General features: G+C 45.3%; 1 protein-coding gene across 1 annotated transcript in view; it reads right to left on the reverse strand.

Annotated features, from left to right (window-relative positions):
• CFAP61 (cilia and flagella associated protein 61) overlaps positions 1 to 17,753 on the reverse strand; it is an 89,163-nt gene that overhangs the window by 7,902 nt on the left and 63,508 nt on the right. Inside the window, exons 21-25 of the mRNA XM_031058307.1 lie at positions 16,499 to 16,826; positions 16,150 to 16,241; positions 14,293 to 14,498; positions 2,704 to 2,794; positions 126 to 261 (exon numbers count right to left, since the gene is read on the reverse strand). Of these exons, the coding sequence (XP_030914167.1) occupies positions 126 to 261; positions 2,704 to 2,794; positions 14,293 to 14,498; positions 16,150 to 16,241; positions 16,499 to 16,826 (853 nt within the window). The remainder of the gene's footprint in view (positions 1 to 125; positions 262 to 2,703; positions 2,795 to 14,292; positions 14,499 to 16,149; positions 16,242 to 16,498; positions 16,827 to 17,753) is intronic.

Below are 17,753 nucleotides of genomic sequence, written 5' to 3' on the forward strand. Positions count from 1 at the left end.
CGCCGAGCCCCCCCGGTCACTGCCGGGCCTGCACACCGAGACCCCCCTGCCCACGGCTGGGGCTGCACACCGAGATCCCCATCACTGCCAAGGCTGTGCCTGAGACCCCCCTGCCTCTCTCCTACCTGCAGCCGGGAGCAGTCTGTAGGCATCGGTCGGGGCGTACATGGGCAGCTGGGCGCGGTGGTGGCGCAGGAAGCGCAGGACGGGTTCCCGAAGTGATGGCCGGCCGGGTCTCAGCCTAGGCTGCTGCCCGGGCACCTGCAGGACAGAGCCCTCAGACAGACAAACAGGACTTGGGGCACACTCCGGAGACACGGAGCGTGGCAGTGGGGTCCTAAAATGGCCTGAAAACATTTCGGGGCTAGGATACAGGGGGCAGTGAGGTGTGGAGTGGGGCTCACACTGAGTAGACCCTGGTGGTGCTTGACTGTTTGTTCACCTCTCCCTCACAAATAACCAGCCACAGGTGCGAGGGTTGTGTGGAACAAACCCCTGTGGAACCCCTGTCAGAGGGGTTTTGCCAGAGGAATTCCACACTCCTCCCCTCACCCCCTCCGTGCCCTATATTTACTGTGGCTTTTAACCGAGTCTCAGCCCGGCCCAGCTGCAGCCAGAGCACCAGGCCATTATTCCTGACGGCCCACAAGTGCTGTTCCGGTAGCTCTGGCACGGCACGTGTGCCCAGGGCGTGCGGCAGGCAGCATCCAGCAGCTGATGGAGGTGCAGCCCCCAGCCCTGCCATGTGCCTGTTTGCACCGCCGGGGCTGCGCACGCCGCCACAAACACATGGCTGCGATCCCCGAGGGGTAAACATGGCCCGTGCCAGCGGCCCTGCCAGAGCCCTGCGCTGCCAGGGCAGCCTCGGGTGACAATTTCAACACAGGCTAAATGCACAGCCCATCCCCAGAACATAACTGGCTTTTCTGTGTCTGTGCAGTTAGTGCTTCGATTAGCCAATATTTCTGTAAATATTATCCCCATTGCAGGATACTTTCTCTTTTTCCACTTACCACTTTCTCTGGAAACTAACCAGAAATATCTGACTTCTGTGCATTTATGCCCACAGCTCTTAAACATCTCTCTCCCTCATTTTTACACTTCATTGGTAATTTTTCTGAATGCTGAAATGAGCTAGAATATGAGCATCAGGAGGCAGAGACAGTAGGTCTCTTACTTCATATAGAAATACAACCAGTCCTGAGGCATTTAGGAGATACTCCAAGAGCACATGGTACCAGCTCTGGATCTGGTATCCAGATATGCCCAGAAGGACCACCCAATGAAAACATAAATTGTGACATTTCGTAAATATAGTTAAAATCACTGTGAAAAAAAAGTCCAAAATGCCAAATTTTCATTCAGATGGAGATACCATCATCTATGTCCACGGGAATCCTGACTCACACAGAGCTGCTTCCAGGCTGTGCAAGGAGGCTCTCTGTGTCAGGACTGCTGCCACAACGACAGGGTAAGGCAAGTAAGTCCTTCATTTGTAGGGCACAAATTCCCCTCTCTCTCAAGTTGTTCACACAAATAGTTTGACAAATGACAAATAAGTTTGAATGATGGCAAGAAAAACACTTCACATCAGGCCCCTCATTCTGCACAGAACTTAATTTTGTACTCTTTTATAGAGGTCTTCCAAGAGAACCCAAATTAAACTGCACCAATGCCCTTTCTGGGCCAGGACAACAGGAGGCAAATAGCTGTGAGCCCTTTGGGGATGAGGCAGGGCTGAGCACATGTGGCTGCAGCTGGGATACAGCAGCATTGGGCCCTGGAGATGGGTGAGCCATGGGCTCCAATTCCTCCTGCCACCCTGCCTCCATTTACACTCAATTCCATTCATTTTCTGCACAGTTAAAAACTCAGTGAGCACCTGTTTAAAACCTGGTGCCACCATCTGGAACCACATGGGGTTAAACAAAGGCAGAGCAGTGTGAGCAAGGACAGGGTGAACTGGTCTCGGGTAGCGGGCTGGAAGTACCGAAATCAGACCACAAACTCTGTTTGGGATCAGCCAGAAGTTCCTCAGGAGGTGGGGAAGGCAGCTCTGGGGGCTGCCTGACACCTGCTGCTGTTATTAGTTCTCCCCATGGAGCACAGTGACTTTGGATTTTGGGCAGGCAGTTCCCGGCTGCTGAGGCTTTATGCCTCTCTTATGGTGCTAGGGCCAAAGCTGTAAAACAGCATTAGCAAACATTTTAATTCCACCCTTATTCAGGAAATCCACTTATCATTGAAAAAGCCAGTTGCTTTCACCCTTTGGACTATAAAAGCCATTTGCTGTGGGTAGGAGTTGGAAAACCTACCCAAGGCTCAGCTGAGAGAGGTGTAGCATGGCTTGTAACATATTCCTGTTAGGGAACACTCCTAAACCCAAGGGAGATACATGGATAAGCCAGGCTCCAGATTCCACTTGTACAAAATTGCAGCTATAATGCAAAAATGCAGTCACAGATAACAAAGCAAGTTTGAGTTCCACTGGCAGATTTGAGAATACACCCAAAGCAGAAAACTGAATGCTGTTCTGTACATGGTGACCCCCTCTGTGAGGTACACAGTCTGCTCTGGCTTCCCCGAAGAGAGAGGTAAACAGAAACATAAAGCTTCAGGATACAGATGGGAGCAGAAATCAAAGTGACCAACACCAACAAATTACCTAAATAATAAAATGCACTCGCCAGTCATTTTTCTTACCTCTTCTGACATCAGGATTTGGTGCAGTTCCTTCTGCAGATCAATAAACCGATCGTGATAGATGGCCAAGGACCAAGGTTCCCTGAAGTAGCTGGGTAAAAAAGAAGAAATTTAGTTATCTTGTGAACCTCTCATTAACCACTAATAAAGTATTTACCTGCTTTTTTGCCTTTATAAATTACAGTTCTGGACCCATCATGATCGTTTGTTCATAAAATGCCTCCTTGTAACAGCATGGTCAATCAATTCTTTTAATGGATGTTCCTGATGTACAGCCAGCTTCAGTAATTACATTTAAAGTGGCTTAATTCAGAGCTGTGGCAAGACCCAGTGAAGAATCCTGATTTTATCAGAATTTAAAAGCCTGAAGACCTGTAAAGAACGGTGTCTCCATTATCTGTCCTCATTTGAGAAAAGCAGATTGCAGGATTAACTGAACTACTGCATAAACAAATTAAATTTGTGTAGACAATGACACAAATGTTGTTCATCATTAAGGTTTCTGGATTAATAAAAGCCAGAAAAACAGGCCACCACAGGGCTGCAATATGTTCTTTGCACTAGTGTGATGAAGCTAAATTGAACCGATTCTAGGAGGAAGCTCTTGTAACTTTTTCTTTTCAGTGACAGCATTCACAGCAGCATTCTTCCCTGAAAAAGGAGGAAAAGGATGGAGAGGGCACTGCTCCCTGTAGAACCTCATGGCTGTAAATATAACTGGGGGCAGCCAGATTACAAAGCTGTGATTTATTTCTCTCTATAATGAAAGATAAATTTTACAGCTCGGGTGAGATGCTGGGAGTGTAATTCTTGCTAATGCTCACAGTGGTCAGGAGGTGCCCCGTGCTCATCTTCATAATGACCGAGCAGATGTCAGCAGGCTCACCCAGGAAATTGGGAGTGGGGGGAATTTGCGTGGTTGCCACCAACACTCATGCCTTGGGAATGGCAGCAGGACCCTGGTACTTCATCTTCAGGACATCCTGACAATATTTCCCAATCCCTCCTACCTGGCACTGCCCTCTGGAGCACAGGAACCTTCCCACCTGGTTCAGCTGTGTGAGCACCTGCAATAGGCAACTTAAACACACTACACAGATGTAATAATCCTAAGATTCCTGTCCACAGAGAACTAATGTGCAGTTTCCTCTCTGCAGATTTTACTTCCTCCATGTCCAAGGGCAGGATTTCCCCCTCTTGCTCCAAAGACACCTCAGCGCTCCCTCACACCCATTAAAATGCTCTGTGCACCTGGCACAGCTTGGCTGGATGTTCATGTGCTTGGCCCCTCTCTGCTCCAGCACCCTCATTCCCTTCTGAATGCCAGGCTGGCTGGGGCTGCCTCTTGGAATCTGCTTGGTCTGCAGCACAGCAGGGCTCTCTCTCTCCCACAGACCTTTTCAAAGTATAAATATTTATGGACACCATTCCAAGCATCACATCCTTGCTATAGCAAGTGCTGCCTAGCCCAGGAGTTACTGGGACTGATGCTTGCCTGCTCATTTGGATATGCAGGTCAGGATGAGCTCAGCTTTAAGGATCCTTGTTTCAGTAACTGCACACCCCAAAGGTGTGCAGAGAGCTGGAGAAAAACACAACATCCGCAAATATTTAAAACTTCTTCAATTTAAGAAGAAAAACCCCACCCAACACAAACCTTTAACTCACTACTGATAATAAATAGCAAAGAGAGAAAGGGAGGTGTTATACAAGAATACATTAAGGTAACTAAAGACTCTATTTTTACTGATATGCTGTGGTAAAAGCCATGTTCTGCTGGCCAATTGTTTTGCCTTCAAGCTGGCATCTTAAGACTATAATCCTGAGCAGATGATTTCCCCTCTCAACTGAGGTGCAACCTTCCCAACTGCCTTACCTCAGTTAAGGGGCTCACCTGCCTCACTGAGGTGTTGCACTTAATGCTCTTTATAAATGTTTCAGGGGTGCTACGTATTCCTGCTATTGTCACCAGCTCCATCTATAATCACAACTTTACTGTTCTGGTCAATAGCCACAGATTTGGAGCTCAAAACCTGAAATGTACCACCCAGTTTGGAATCTTTAATGCAAATAAAATGCCTTTTTTTGGGGAGCAGAGAATGCCTTGTCCATATTTTCTAGATAGACTACCAGAAGGAGCTCCTACTAACCGAAATTTACTCCCAGACTTCCTTTACTTCCCTTCACCTGAAGAACACCAAGGGCCATTTGGAGATTCAGCTCACACAAACAATTCACTTTCTTTGCCGGCTCTGTGCTTCCATCTATTTATCTTTTCAGTTCCAATCACCTTTCTCAGAGGGGGTACACGGTGTTTTTGACAGAGCAGCTCTACATATGGCTGCTAAAGGGAAGCTTAATAATGAAAAACCCCATTTGAAACCAACAAGTTGACTTTCTGAGGCTCATTCTGAATTTTATTACCACTTCAGCAGCAGTCCCTCAGGGCAAGCCGTGGAAGGCTTCAAAGTATAAAGCTCTTCAGTGTACGAGACGGAGCTGGCACACTCCCAACAGGGGCTCAGCGGCTCCTCCGCTATCACAAGAATGGCATCTGCCACATGTGTTTGCACCATTTAGTCTTTCATAACCTGCCAGAGTGATCAGGCTAAATGTGTACAAGATGACAGTGTCTGCCAGGAACATAAGGGGTGTGCAAACTTGGTCACTTCCTAGCGGGGATCCCTGCTGGAAGCCTTTCTGGCGATGACAGCGATTGCGGGAAGGCGTTTGTGACAGGTGGGATGGAATGGGCTCCTGCAGAAGACAATGAACAACAGCCTTTGCGTTGCTAAGGAGCTGGTCTCACCTTTCATTGACAAACAACATTTCAAGTCTGTTCTGCCTCATTTGTGAGGTGGAGCCTACATTAGATGAGAGGCAAGGAGGAAGGAAATATTTTGTGGCACAGAATCCTTCTCTTTGCAAGAGACATAAATAAAATGGACAGAGCTGGGCACTGCTAGCAAGCAAAAATGGAGTGCACACATGGCTGTCCATCTGAGAGCTGCTTAGAGTCACTCTCCATTTCATTTGCAGGAACACACCACATTTGGAGAAGAAGCCTCTGCCCCTGTGGAAGATTGTTCTATGTCCTGGCAGCAAGGATCCAACACTGACCTGCCACCTGAGTCAGGTCTGGTGGCACAGGGGTATAGCACTGGCAGCAAGGTGTGAAGCCAGAAAACCTTTAAAACTGAATGAAAGACCTTCAGTATAACATCCTTGTTTTGTACAAGGATGAAAGAAAAAGGAAGTTATATAGATAAAAAAAAAGAGATGAGTGATTTAAGCTCTGTGGTACATCCCCTTCCTGCAGGGGAGTTTGTCCATGCCAAATGCCCCATGCTCCGGCCCAGGGTCTAGTTCCAGGGATCAATCCTGACCCCTGAGCTGTGCCTGTGCTCTGGTGCCTTCTCTCTGCAAGGAGGCTGGGATGAGGAGGGGATTTTCCACTGCTCTAAGGGCAGCTGGCATCTTGTGATGGTGCCTTTGAGAAATCCCTCTGCAGACTGGAGTGTCAGTGACTACAGGTTTGGAGGATGATGTGTCCATGTCTCTTCTTATGCTTGCTACTCACAACTTGCATGGATGGAAACAACACACCCAAATTAGACTCCTTGCATCCCTCCTACCTGTTCTTCCACCAACACACACACTCAAGGGAAGTTCAGAAACTCTGACAGCCTATGATGTGGGTTGAATCTGCAGCTCTCAATAAATGTGTCTAAGCAATCCTGAATACAGATCTCTTGAAATCCCATTTGTTTCTTCCCAAAGCCATCCACGAATCACCAGTGCCCTGCCTTCAGTGCCATTAAGCCCAGTGGCCCTCTGGTGATGGCTGTGCCACCAGCACTGTGAGCACACACAGAGCAGCACTATGGCTTTTAGTACACAATACAAGCAGAGTCACTGATCAACTTAATCTCCTGGTAATCTGTAAGGAGTGGAGAGTCTCCTTTCCTCTCTTTACCTTCCCAAGCTTTGTACAACCCAGGGAATTTTTAAGATAGACGTTCCCTTTCCTAGGTTGAATTTTTTTTCTAAAAGGAAATATAATGCTTGAAATACTAAATTCTCCAGGCTGTTCATCTGGAAGGTACTCTATCCCTTCTCAAATCCTCAGACTTCAGGACATACAAAGTCATTCTCCAGCATGTGTGGATGGCTCTGGTGGTGCCTCAGTGTTTCTCAGTGGTGCCTTTGGCACATGATAGCCAAAGCTGGGAGCCCGGTCAGGCAGAGAAAGGCTGCTGCTCACACATCCCAGGAATCACCCCAGGAGAACAAGCACAGAGGAGACTGAAGCTGTTCACCTGACATGGGCTCAAGTGGAACACAATTATGCCAGGAGTGCCTACACAGAGCAGGGACTTCCACTTCTCAGGAGTGGGAAGAGTGTTGTGGAGGGATGGGATGCAATGCAATTTCAATTTTCAGGCCATCCTGACAATACTTCCCAACCACAGCTCGCGGATGAACAAAAGTCTTTTCTCCAACACAAGCACACAAGATGGAACATCCCATCTTGCCAGGAAAATTCAAAATATGTTGCTTTGAGAACAAGATATGCATGTCTTTAAGACTCTTAATTACAAAGATATGGTAATACCAGCAAAAGATACAAAATGTTTCCTGATATACCTTGGATAGTTGGACCAGGAATCATAGTGTGTTAATTTAAAGACAATATAAATAAATGCTCCACTGAGCATTTCCTGCATTCATATGACCAATAATTTCAAAAGACAGCTTGTTTACATAGGTAAAAAGCAAGACCAATTTGTGTAAAATCCCCTAGAGCACCACCTGAGAGCATTGTTCTTCAGCACAAAGGACATAACATATTCCCTGACCTGCAATTTCTTAACATTCACCTACAACTGCTGAGCAGCAAATGTAAACCAACAGCCTGTTTGTAGCAAGAAGGGCCTTTACTTCCTTGCTCTGCAGCTCTGCTCCCTGAACACCTGCTTGTCCAGGTGTTTGAATATCTCCTGTTAAATTCAGTGATCCAGGACTCTGTTACTGCTCTCACCCAGTAATTAGCGAAGCCAACAGCCTTTTGGACAACAAATATGTGAGTGAATCCGAGCAGGTTCACAAAGTAACAATAGTGCTCACAAATTCACAGGCTGACATTTCTTTTATCCCTTTTGAGAAGCAAATCCTGGAGAGGAAGCCTGTGCTTTTTTACCTCTTCTCACAGAAACTGCAATGTCTTGTCTTGTCTTTGGGAGAGAACTGGTTTAAAACTCGTGGTTTACAATTCCCTTTTAAACGTAGCTGCAACGGCAAACCAGAGCAAAGGACAACTGCTCTTGCAATTCTTGTTCTGGAAAAATGGCCACTGACTCCAGACCACTGGAGGTGCCACTGCTTGAGGGTGACACTGCTCCTGCTGGTCCAGACCCAGCCTCCCCAAGGCTGCTGCAGGGATTTGCTGACGTCAGAGGGTGACACTGCAACACTCACCAGCATCCCCCCTCCAAATATGCTGGTGATCCATCATGACTGATAAATCAGCTCTGCTGCAGTTTTAATATCCTGGAAATGTTACAGCACTGTACCCAGAGGCACCTTCAGAAAGCAGATCCTGGTATTGAGATAATGCAGCCCCTTCCTGTTCTCCTAAGTGGCCTCAGGAGAGACTCTGTTATTTCAGCACTGGTATTTGGTAAAGTTTAGACACCTTAGTAGATCACAGCAGTTGTGGTGTACCAACTCTCACTGAACTGCTCTCTGAACTTTCTAACCTCTGTGCTTTTTAAAGCTGCTGTCTGTGCTCTCTCTATGAGCACTCTGTGGCTGACCCTGAAATCAGGCTTACTGCATTTTTTTCACGTAGTGTTATTTCACACATAATGTATTATGGAAAATGATTTAAAGGAAATTAAACCTGAGGCACAAAACCATCAAACAGGCGGTGTGCCGGAGTATGATTGCTTTTCTGCAATTGTTTATGGATTCAATCATTCATAATGGTTTGCATAATTACTAATATGAATCAGCAAGGTTTGGCTGCAAATTAATGTGGCTGGGTTCAGCTGACAAGCTTTAACTTTCTAATTTGAATGTGGGGTTTCTTAGTAACATGGCTCTTCATTGGCAAGTTAGCTGCTCCTTTAAAGCTACTTAATATCTGGAAATCTCCAGCCATTTGTATCGATTTGCTCAGTAAGTGCAGCTGTAGCAGTGCACTGCGGGGTTAGCGGTTAATTCCAGGAGCAAAAAAGCCCTCAGTGCTTTGATATCCCTTCAACGTGTTCCTCTTTCCTTACCCTGTCTCTCTCTCTTCAGGAAAAGCATACACATTTCCCTCGAATTAGGCTGCAGAAGGTGCAGAGCAGCACTAGTCCCTCTCAGTCATGCTCACTACCTGTTACAGAGTTCCTTTCTGGTCTCTTTTAACCCTGCAGAAAAAAACATCTCCGAGTCTGCCCGATGAACAACAGCCTACGGTGGAGTCCCTCAGATGTAATCCCAGTGTGCTAATGGTGTGGGATCCAGCAGATTCCAGAGAGCAGCAGGGCATTCTGGTGTTCCTCTTAACAAACAACCACTCTTCATTTCAGAAAGCTTGGGTTAAAACCAGCTTTTCCATGTAGCATGCATTTCATGTGTCAATAATCACTGATTATCCAGCCTGTAAGTAATGAAATTCTCACTACCTTTCAACAATAATCCTGAAAACATTAAATGTTCTGCTTTTCCTTAATGCATTTGTTATATTGTGAGCTTTATTAGTGTTGAGTCAATAAACAGTCCAGTGTGGTGTTTCTGCCTAACAGTCTCACTAAATGACACTGCTTAAAAAATCACCTTCAGCCTAATGTTAACAGCACCAGGATGTGGGAGGTGAACTTCAGTGGAAAAACCTAAATGGTTACTTCAAAATAAGAGAATGCAGTTCATGCAGCTCAAAGTACTTTTGAGCATTTAGCTTGTACAGCCAATATGAAAATGCAATGTGAAAATAAAAGACAGGGCTTGAAGAGAGCAGCCAAGGAAACATCTGGTGCTGTTATCCATGTTTACAGTTTCTGGGTGAATTTTCCAAAGCCTCTCAGGGAAAGGGAGCCTGACTGCTTTCACATATTCCTGCAGCATGTTTGGCAGCCTCATGTTCCATGGCCTAGTGCAGTTGAAGCTGTGCCACTTTGTGTGATGGTCTTCAGGGTGCCCAGCTCTGGACAGCAGCACACAGGCCTGCTGAGAACCACCTGGCATGGATCTCCACAGATCCATGCATGGATCACCTGTTCCCTTCCTCAGTGAAAACTGAATCCTACCTGCATTCTGGCACTGGGGGAAAAACATCCCTTTGTGACTACAGTTCACCTAAATCCCCTGTGCTTTTTGTCCTACACTCAAGTACTGCCACAAAACCCACTCTCCCAACTCCTCCTTGCCAAAGAGCTCTGGTCATGTCTGCTGGGGGCTTCTCCTCCCTCATGGTGCCCAAGACCCCTGTGCAGAGCAAGCAAATTGTCCAGTCTGACAATTAAAATGCTGGAAACAAAGCTATTGAAACAAAAAATAACCAAGTGGTTTTGAGCTCTGCCTGGATGACCATGCCTGTGAGGTTTCTCTGCTCATGCCTCATTAAAACATGCCCAGCCTTTGTGCACTGCTCCCCTGTGCCCCTGCCTGGTGCTGCCCTCACCTCACCACTGCTGTGAGTGCCACACGACTGAGACACAACCAGCATCTTCTGCAGGTCATGGCTGCCAACCAGTTCATTAATACACAGTTACAAAATCCCAAGTAAAAGCCACTCACACCTCATTTGCAAAACAAGCTCCTTAAGTATTTTAGAACCTAGTGGGTCAGATTTTTATGCATTTATGTTAGATTTGATTTTCATTAATGCCAAATGAACCTTACATGAAGCACTTCCATCTCATATTAAAGGCATGATGCCAGTGAGCATCCATTTGGTTGCTAAGTATCAGGAGATCCTCTAATTATCTGTTTTGTACTTAAGATGCAGCAGAGGGAGATTCCACTGCTCTGTGGACATGTTCCATAACTAGGCAACTGCCTTGCAGCTGCCTTCAGCTCAGGAGGACACAAAAGGAATGCTGGTTGCATTCCTCCTCTGTGAAGTAGTGTGGAGGACTGATGACCAGCAAATCCATAATCTTAAAAAGAAAAGAAAAAAGCTTCAGATCTCTCTCTTTTATCTGCTGCTAGGGCAATAATAATGGAAATATTCTGAAGGCCTTTCAGCAAGTGAGGAGGGGCCAGGAGCATGGCATATACCATGGTATCCCTTCAGGGCACACCATCAGAATTTGCTTTCTTTTTTCTTCAGGAGAAGACTCCCTGCAAGAAAGAGCCTTGTTCCTGGGGACTCAAATTCTAGTTGACTTTTTGAAATGCAGCCTGATGGGAAATGAATAAAAATTGCAGAAAATCCACTCCTTCCTGAAGTGGATTCCAAATCTACTGAGTAATTCAACTCACAGGTGACGAGTCTTTGGCTCCTACATTTTTTCCTGCCCTGGCATAGAAGAACTGCACTGTCAGGCCCCTCTGCTGAGAAATGCACTGGCTGCAGGCCCAAGTGCAAGGAGAACACCCACTGGATGACATGAGGTAACTAGAAGGGAGGGCAATGTGTGTCTCACCTCCTCCAAGAGTCCAGGCAGTGACCAATCCTTCGTTGGTTGTGGGTCAAGTCCTGAAAGCTTTTAAATCCTGATGAACTCCCACCCAAATCAATGGAACTATTCTCCAGACAAAAGAAAATGTTGTTTCCCTCATTATTCCCATTAGCTATGGTTCCAGGCACACAACCAGAAGGGATGACTTTGTTAAGTTTGCTGGATCTCAGGGGCCAGTTGTTAAAGCTAATTTGAGAATGGCATTGGCACATTCTGGCCAGGAAATCCAGTACCATGGGGTTAACTTTCAGTTCTTACACCGAAAGCAAATCAGTGAGGAAATTCACTGCTAGGTGCAGTCTCTAATTATTTAAAAGATAATTTGCATGCTACACAGAAATAAATTAGCTCCCAGGTGACAGCTGTTCCACTGTGTCCATTCCTGGAACGAGATGCCATGCTGGGAAATCTAAATGCAGACCAAAAGATTAAAACACCGCATTTTCTTGCCTTGTAGGAAGGCTCTTCCCAAAAGAGAAGCATAAAGAAGAGAGGAGGGGAACAGATGTTTCCAACCATCAAGTTTACAAGCTGAACTAGCACACCACATTTTCACAGTCTATATTTTTGTTTCACTAAGGCACTTCCCATCTTGCCAGTAGATGTGGATGCAAGTGTAACAGGTACTAGTTTAAAAGGAAGGTTTTGAAATCCAAAGACAGGAACGCAGTCCTAACATCAGGTTTGTGTTCATGTGGGATCCTTACAGACCACGTGGACAAGGCCAAAAACAGTTGTTTTATCACACACATATAAATCAGTGAATGCATTTTCCCATTCTGTACCAAAAGCCAACCAGGCACCATTTTTTCTCTACATAAAAGTCTCAGGACAACTCACAAGAGATGCTAAACCATTTTTCAGTGGGTTTTCTAACAAACAGTCTTCTCATGGCTTGGTTTTAACAGTGTCTACTGCACACTGCACACACATGTATGCACATTGTATGTGACACTGTACTGTGGGGAGGTAGATGTGTTGTAGATGTGATATATTATCCACAGATATTATACTGCCAGCCTTGCTTTGTTGCTCCATGTCCTTCTGAAAGCATCAAATTTCTTTGCCAGCTTGCTGTGTGCCAGGACTGCTCCGTGGGGATGCCAGGGAGTTTACCTGTTACACCTGCTGGAGAATGCTCCCTCCTCACAGGATGGACATGTGTAACAGGAACACCAAGCTGGGATGAGTGGGAGTGTCTGTGTGTGTGTTAAAGTGCCACAAGAACCACATAAGCAAGGATTAAAGAGCAGCATATGTTCGCTGCTGCAGAGCAACATATGGGATTTCATTCATATGACCAAAGAGCAAGAAGAGAAGGAACAAATCTATCTAAAGATAAGGTAGAAAGAAGACTGAAAACAACTGGAGGCAATAAAAAAAAAACCACAGATAAGAAAAACCTGGCAACTGTAATTCAGGAATTCTGCCACAGGCTAATGAGAGTCAAGATAAAATAATGAGGCAAAAGGTCCCAAACAACATCACTGTCTAACAGCTGTAAAAGACAAGTCCAAAATTAGTTCATCATCACTAATTAAGGAGAGCTGAAGGGATGTGATGAGGCCCTGGTATGTGGTATCCCTCTGTGCAGCACACCAGTGCTCCTTTGGTCCAGGTCAGGAAAACACTGCTACCTGTCCTGCAGGCTGAAATCCCAAAACAGGATGATTTACTCTTCCAGAGGTTACTACTGGTGTGAAACTTGCTGGTGCATCTGACACATGCCCCTAACCACACCTCAGAGTGGTTCACAGAAAAGGTGAGCTCACAATGTGTGATGCCCCAAAAGGACTCACGGTACCTTGCACACCTAAGGAGTTCTTCTAGTGCTCCAAATGTACCATCAGCATGAGCCATGACAGGGAGAGGAAACCAACTGCTTAGCCCATCTCTCGTGCACTTGTGTCACCCTCCTTCAGTTCCTCTTTAACACTCACTGACAGTGAATTTCAGGTGAATTTCATGTCTGCTGTGCCCCGTTCCTCTCTTGTACAACAACCCCAACATTTGCTATCAATCATAATCAAGCCCTATGGCAACAAGCATATTCTAGACCACAGTACACCCTTCACAGCAAACTTCCAAAAACTGTTATCTAAATAACAACATTTAATCTGAAAATTTTGATACCGTTTGTGCCTTTCTTCTAATCACTTGTAAATAGAAGAAAATCAAACCTGGAAATGTTTCAGGCACCACTTTGTATCACAATAAAAACTGATCATTTGCTCCTGAGCCTGTCTTTCTGTCTCTACCTGGCTGATGTAAGGCAGTACTTCACTACTCCATCTGTGACAGTTTATGTTCCAAAGCACCATTCGTGAGGGATTTCTTCAAATGAAAATCAAAAGCAACGAAACATTCTCTCAGAGGAGATGGCACATGACTAGAACTAAGCAGGCCTTCAGTCTCTTACCAGATAAAAATAGGCAAGTTGTTAAGCATGACTATCACCATGAGTTATTTAAAATCTCCCTACAAACCTCTGGCTTAAAAATTTGATTCAAAGCAACAAAAATACTTTTAAAAGCAACTTTTGAACGTGAGTCTTCAGTAATAAAGGATTGTTCAGATTCAGCTTAATGATTAACTGACTGAATATTCTAACCTACTGAATATTCTAATTTCAATTTCTTTATATTGTATAAAGACACTGAAATGCTCATTCAGATGAAAGATAGTCAAGTAAACCACTGCTCCTCCTCTAAGTAGATCTCAGACACACAGCTCTTTCTAGGAAGGTCTTCAGGACTACATTTTTACCGACAATTTCGCTAAATAATGGAAAATATTTTTAAATCTGTTTTTCTACCTTTCGTTCCAAGGGAAAACAACCAAAAGACAAAGCACAATGAGACAAACCTTAAATTCTGCCAGAAGGTAGATTTTGTGCATGACAAGGAGCTCCTCTCACCTGTAGAGGTCTGTGAGCTGCCCGGCCCTCCAGCGGTAGTACAGGTCATTGAGGAGGCGCTCGTGCTGCCCGTACAAGCAGATGTAGTTGGACACAGGGAAGGGCTCCTTGGAAAAGCAGGTGATGCTGTCCACCATATTGTATCTGCTGAAGTGTATCCTGAAGTAATTCCCATGACTGGCCTCCCCAGTTACAATCTCTGTCCCCTAGAAGAGAAAACCCCAGGAAAGCTGTGGAGACAAGAACACCGACCTGGCACATGTACAGCGTCAGTGAGGGCTTCCCAGCCCATAGTTCTCACTGCTTAATATCCACAACCCTCCTGTCAACATCAAGAGACCACTCCTGGCACAGCAGCTCATTGGGAATGTTGCTGTGGCTTAGACACAGATTTTCCATGTGGTTTGGTTTGGTTACTGCCCACCCCACTGTCATTGCAGACACCTGGGGGACCCGGGCCCTCAGGCTGCGCGGGCAGCGTGACACCAGATCCACAGGGACCTGTGACCTCCTGGAGCAGCAGCTGGAGTCAGGAGGGATGACCTGGGGCATCCCAAACAACACTGGACAGCTCTGATTGGGTAACTCAGCTGAGGTCTGTTCAGCTCCTTTATGACACAGAGCACACATGACATACCACATTTACTGTCAATAAAAGAACACCAATATTGGATGTTCATGCTCAAACTGTAGCATTTAGCTTCAGCCAGCTAAATCAATCACTTAGACAAACATGTAAAAATTTCTTTCAAATCTCACATTGCAGTGGGATGATCAGATAGCTTGAAGCTATTTTTTCCAGCTGTATTCCTGTCACAGTTTTATACATTTCCACAACCTGTTGCTAGGCTACAGAAACCTTTAGTATTTCCACACCTAAGCCAGTACCTTTCACTAGCTTCTCTTACTTCTTTCTTAGAAAATTCTTTTAGGATTTTTACACAAAGTTTCTAGAGTGGCTTTAAAAAATATCGTCCCTTTTCAGGTAATCAGCAGGTAATCAGAGTGGCAGCAAAATAAGTCTAATCATATTCTAGTAATTTGGAGTAACAAAACCAATTCCTCTCTCTGATAGTTCTTTCTGCTCTCCACTACATGCTGCTTTGGATGGCTCATCCTGGATCTGCAAAGCAAGGTGAGCCATGCTTTGATTCCTCTCCCTAAACCATTTTTCTTCTTAAAAAGCCCATTTGTTTCATTGCTGTTCAGGTTTTAGAATCAGCACTGAAGTAGCTTTTTAAAAGCTGCTCTTTAAATCAACTGCAAAAATGGGCTTGATGCAGAAATTCCCAAGGAAAAAGGTAGAATCTATGTTAAAGAGGATCTTGCCTAGGTGGAAAGTCCTCTCTGGCTTTAAAAGACATTAATCTAGTCCTTTTCTTGCCTCAAGGTCTCCAGTAAGAGAATGTAGCCCAGCATGGGGAGTGCTTCTATGTGCCCTGTTCCATGACAACTCTCACAGCTGCAGGACTTGATATTTTCTAGCAGCACAGAGCATCTCCTCTACAATACTTCCTGCTCTTCTAGAAATCAGCTGAATTTCCCTGCCAGACTGCCATCATCTGTATGCACTGGCAGCACCATACTGCAGGGAGCAAAGAAGGCTGAAAGCATGAAATGCTGCTAATACTGTCCTGTGTCCTCTGCATGGAAACCAGGGGTCTTTGGAGAAAGCCAAATACCAGGAAGTGTGGAAAGAAACACCAAGAGGTTCAGTTAGCTCTGTGACTGCTCCTGGTTTTCTCTCCAGCTGTACCTGGTGTGTACTGTGCCTCCAGAACCAGCTACCCTAAACAGGAATACCTTTTCAAACAAACAGGGAGGACAAAACAAGAAAAGTTTCATTATTTAACTTACACGATCACACGGGTCAAGTTCTACATCCAAGGGCATGGAGATTCCAGGCTTGGAAATGTGCAAGTAGTTATAACCTCCAGGAAGAATACCACCTGCCATAAATGAAAATATGAGATTTATGAAGTCATTAAAAATTAAGAAAATAATGTATTTAATTATTATTGAAATAATGTATTATAATGCAATGTTTGTCCTCCTTCTGCCATTATCTTTTTCCAGTACATAAGGAGCCTTGAGTGCTGTACTGCCATGAGATGGCACCTGAGGTGAGACAGACCTGCCTGCACTATAGAAGAGCAAAAATACCTGAGAGGGGATGGAAGTGTGACAGAAATGCAGCTGGACATACCTTGAACTTTACACCTGCTGTATACGGGGATGAGTCTGTCTGAGCCTTCTGGTGGCTTGGAACTGGGCTGAAGGGTTGAATCAAAGAGACTCAGCATGGAAGCAGCAAGCTCAAAGCCAATCTCCTTGGAGCTGAAGTTGCTGTGTGTTATTTCATCCCTGTAGTATCTCCTGGAGAACTTTGTCAGAGGACCTGCAGCCCTGATGCTGGCATCATTGGTGTGGAATTCCGTATCAATCACGACTCTTCCATCAAAAACAAGGCAAGCATCAGTGACAGCCTTAAAGATGTCATAATCCAGTGTCCTGTAGGCAAAGCTAAAAAATGCCTAAAAAGAGATGTAAATAAGATAATTGTATTTTACTTATTGGCCGACTTCATACATTAAAACCCAGATCTTATTCTGAATGTTATTTTACAAAACAAGAATGTGAAATACAGTGTGATTTTAGCCACACTGTCACAGCAGAGAGATCCTTCTGATCCAGCATTTACAGTTACCAAAGTTAAGACTAAGACAGCAGAAAGGAGAATTACTAAACTAGACTCATCTGCTTCTGGTTATTAGATAGTTTAAAAACCCCAACATTTCACTCCAGTGAAACTCACAGGAGTGAGTTTCAGTGCCCTCAGCACATGTACTGCGTGCGCCCTCAGCTTTTAAAACCATCAGACAACAAGTTGCTGCCCCTCCAGCAAGAAATATTCCTTTGCTGGCTGAGGAAAGGGTGAAAGGGTCTCAGATGAGCACATTTTCCCTTGCTGCCTTCATTCTGAACAGCCCAAGATTTAATTGTGCCAGGCCAAAGCAGCATCTGCAATCTCTCTTACCCTTAGCTCCAGATCAGGACAAATCTATGACTGGGTTAAAGCTGTAACCCAGTTGTACCCTCAAAGAGTTTTCTTGGGGACTAAGGGCAAGTGTCAGATACTAGACTGCCTGAAAGAAAAGGCACAGGGAGCTGGAAATTTCAGCAGCACTGGGACAAGCAGAGAAGCAGCAGTGAAGGAGCCAGAGCCCCTGGACTTGTTTATAGATAAACTGAGTGATTAACTATGCACAGCTAAGGGAATTTTGACAATCTCAGGGAGCCAAAAATCAAGGAAGCTCTGCCCATGAGGGCAAGAAGACCACACAGTTCCACATTCTGCTGGCTGACAGGCAGGACAGGGTCACTAGTGCAGAGGGCTGCAACCTCCAGGTGGGAGCCATCTGTCAGCCTGAGCAGGAGGGAGGGAAGAGGGAGGCTGCCGC

This window comes from Geospiza fortis, unplaced genomic scaffold, assembly GCF_000277835.1.
Source record: "Geospiza fortis unplaced genomic scaffold, GeoFor_1.0 scaffold275, whole genome shotgun sequence".
Taxonomy (NCBI): Eukaryota; Metazoa; Chordata; class Aves; order Passeriformes; family Thraupidae; genus Geospiza; species Geospiza fortis.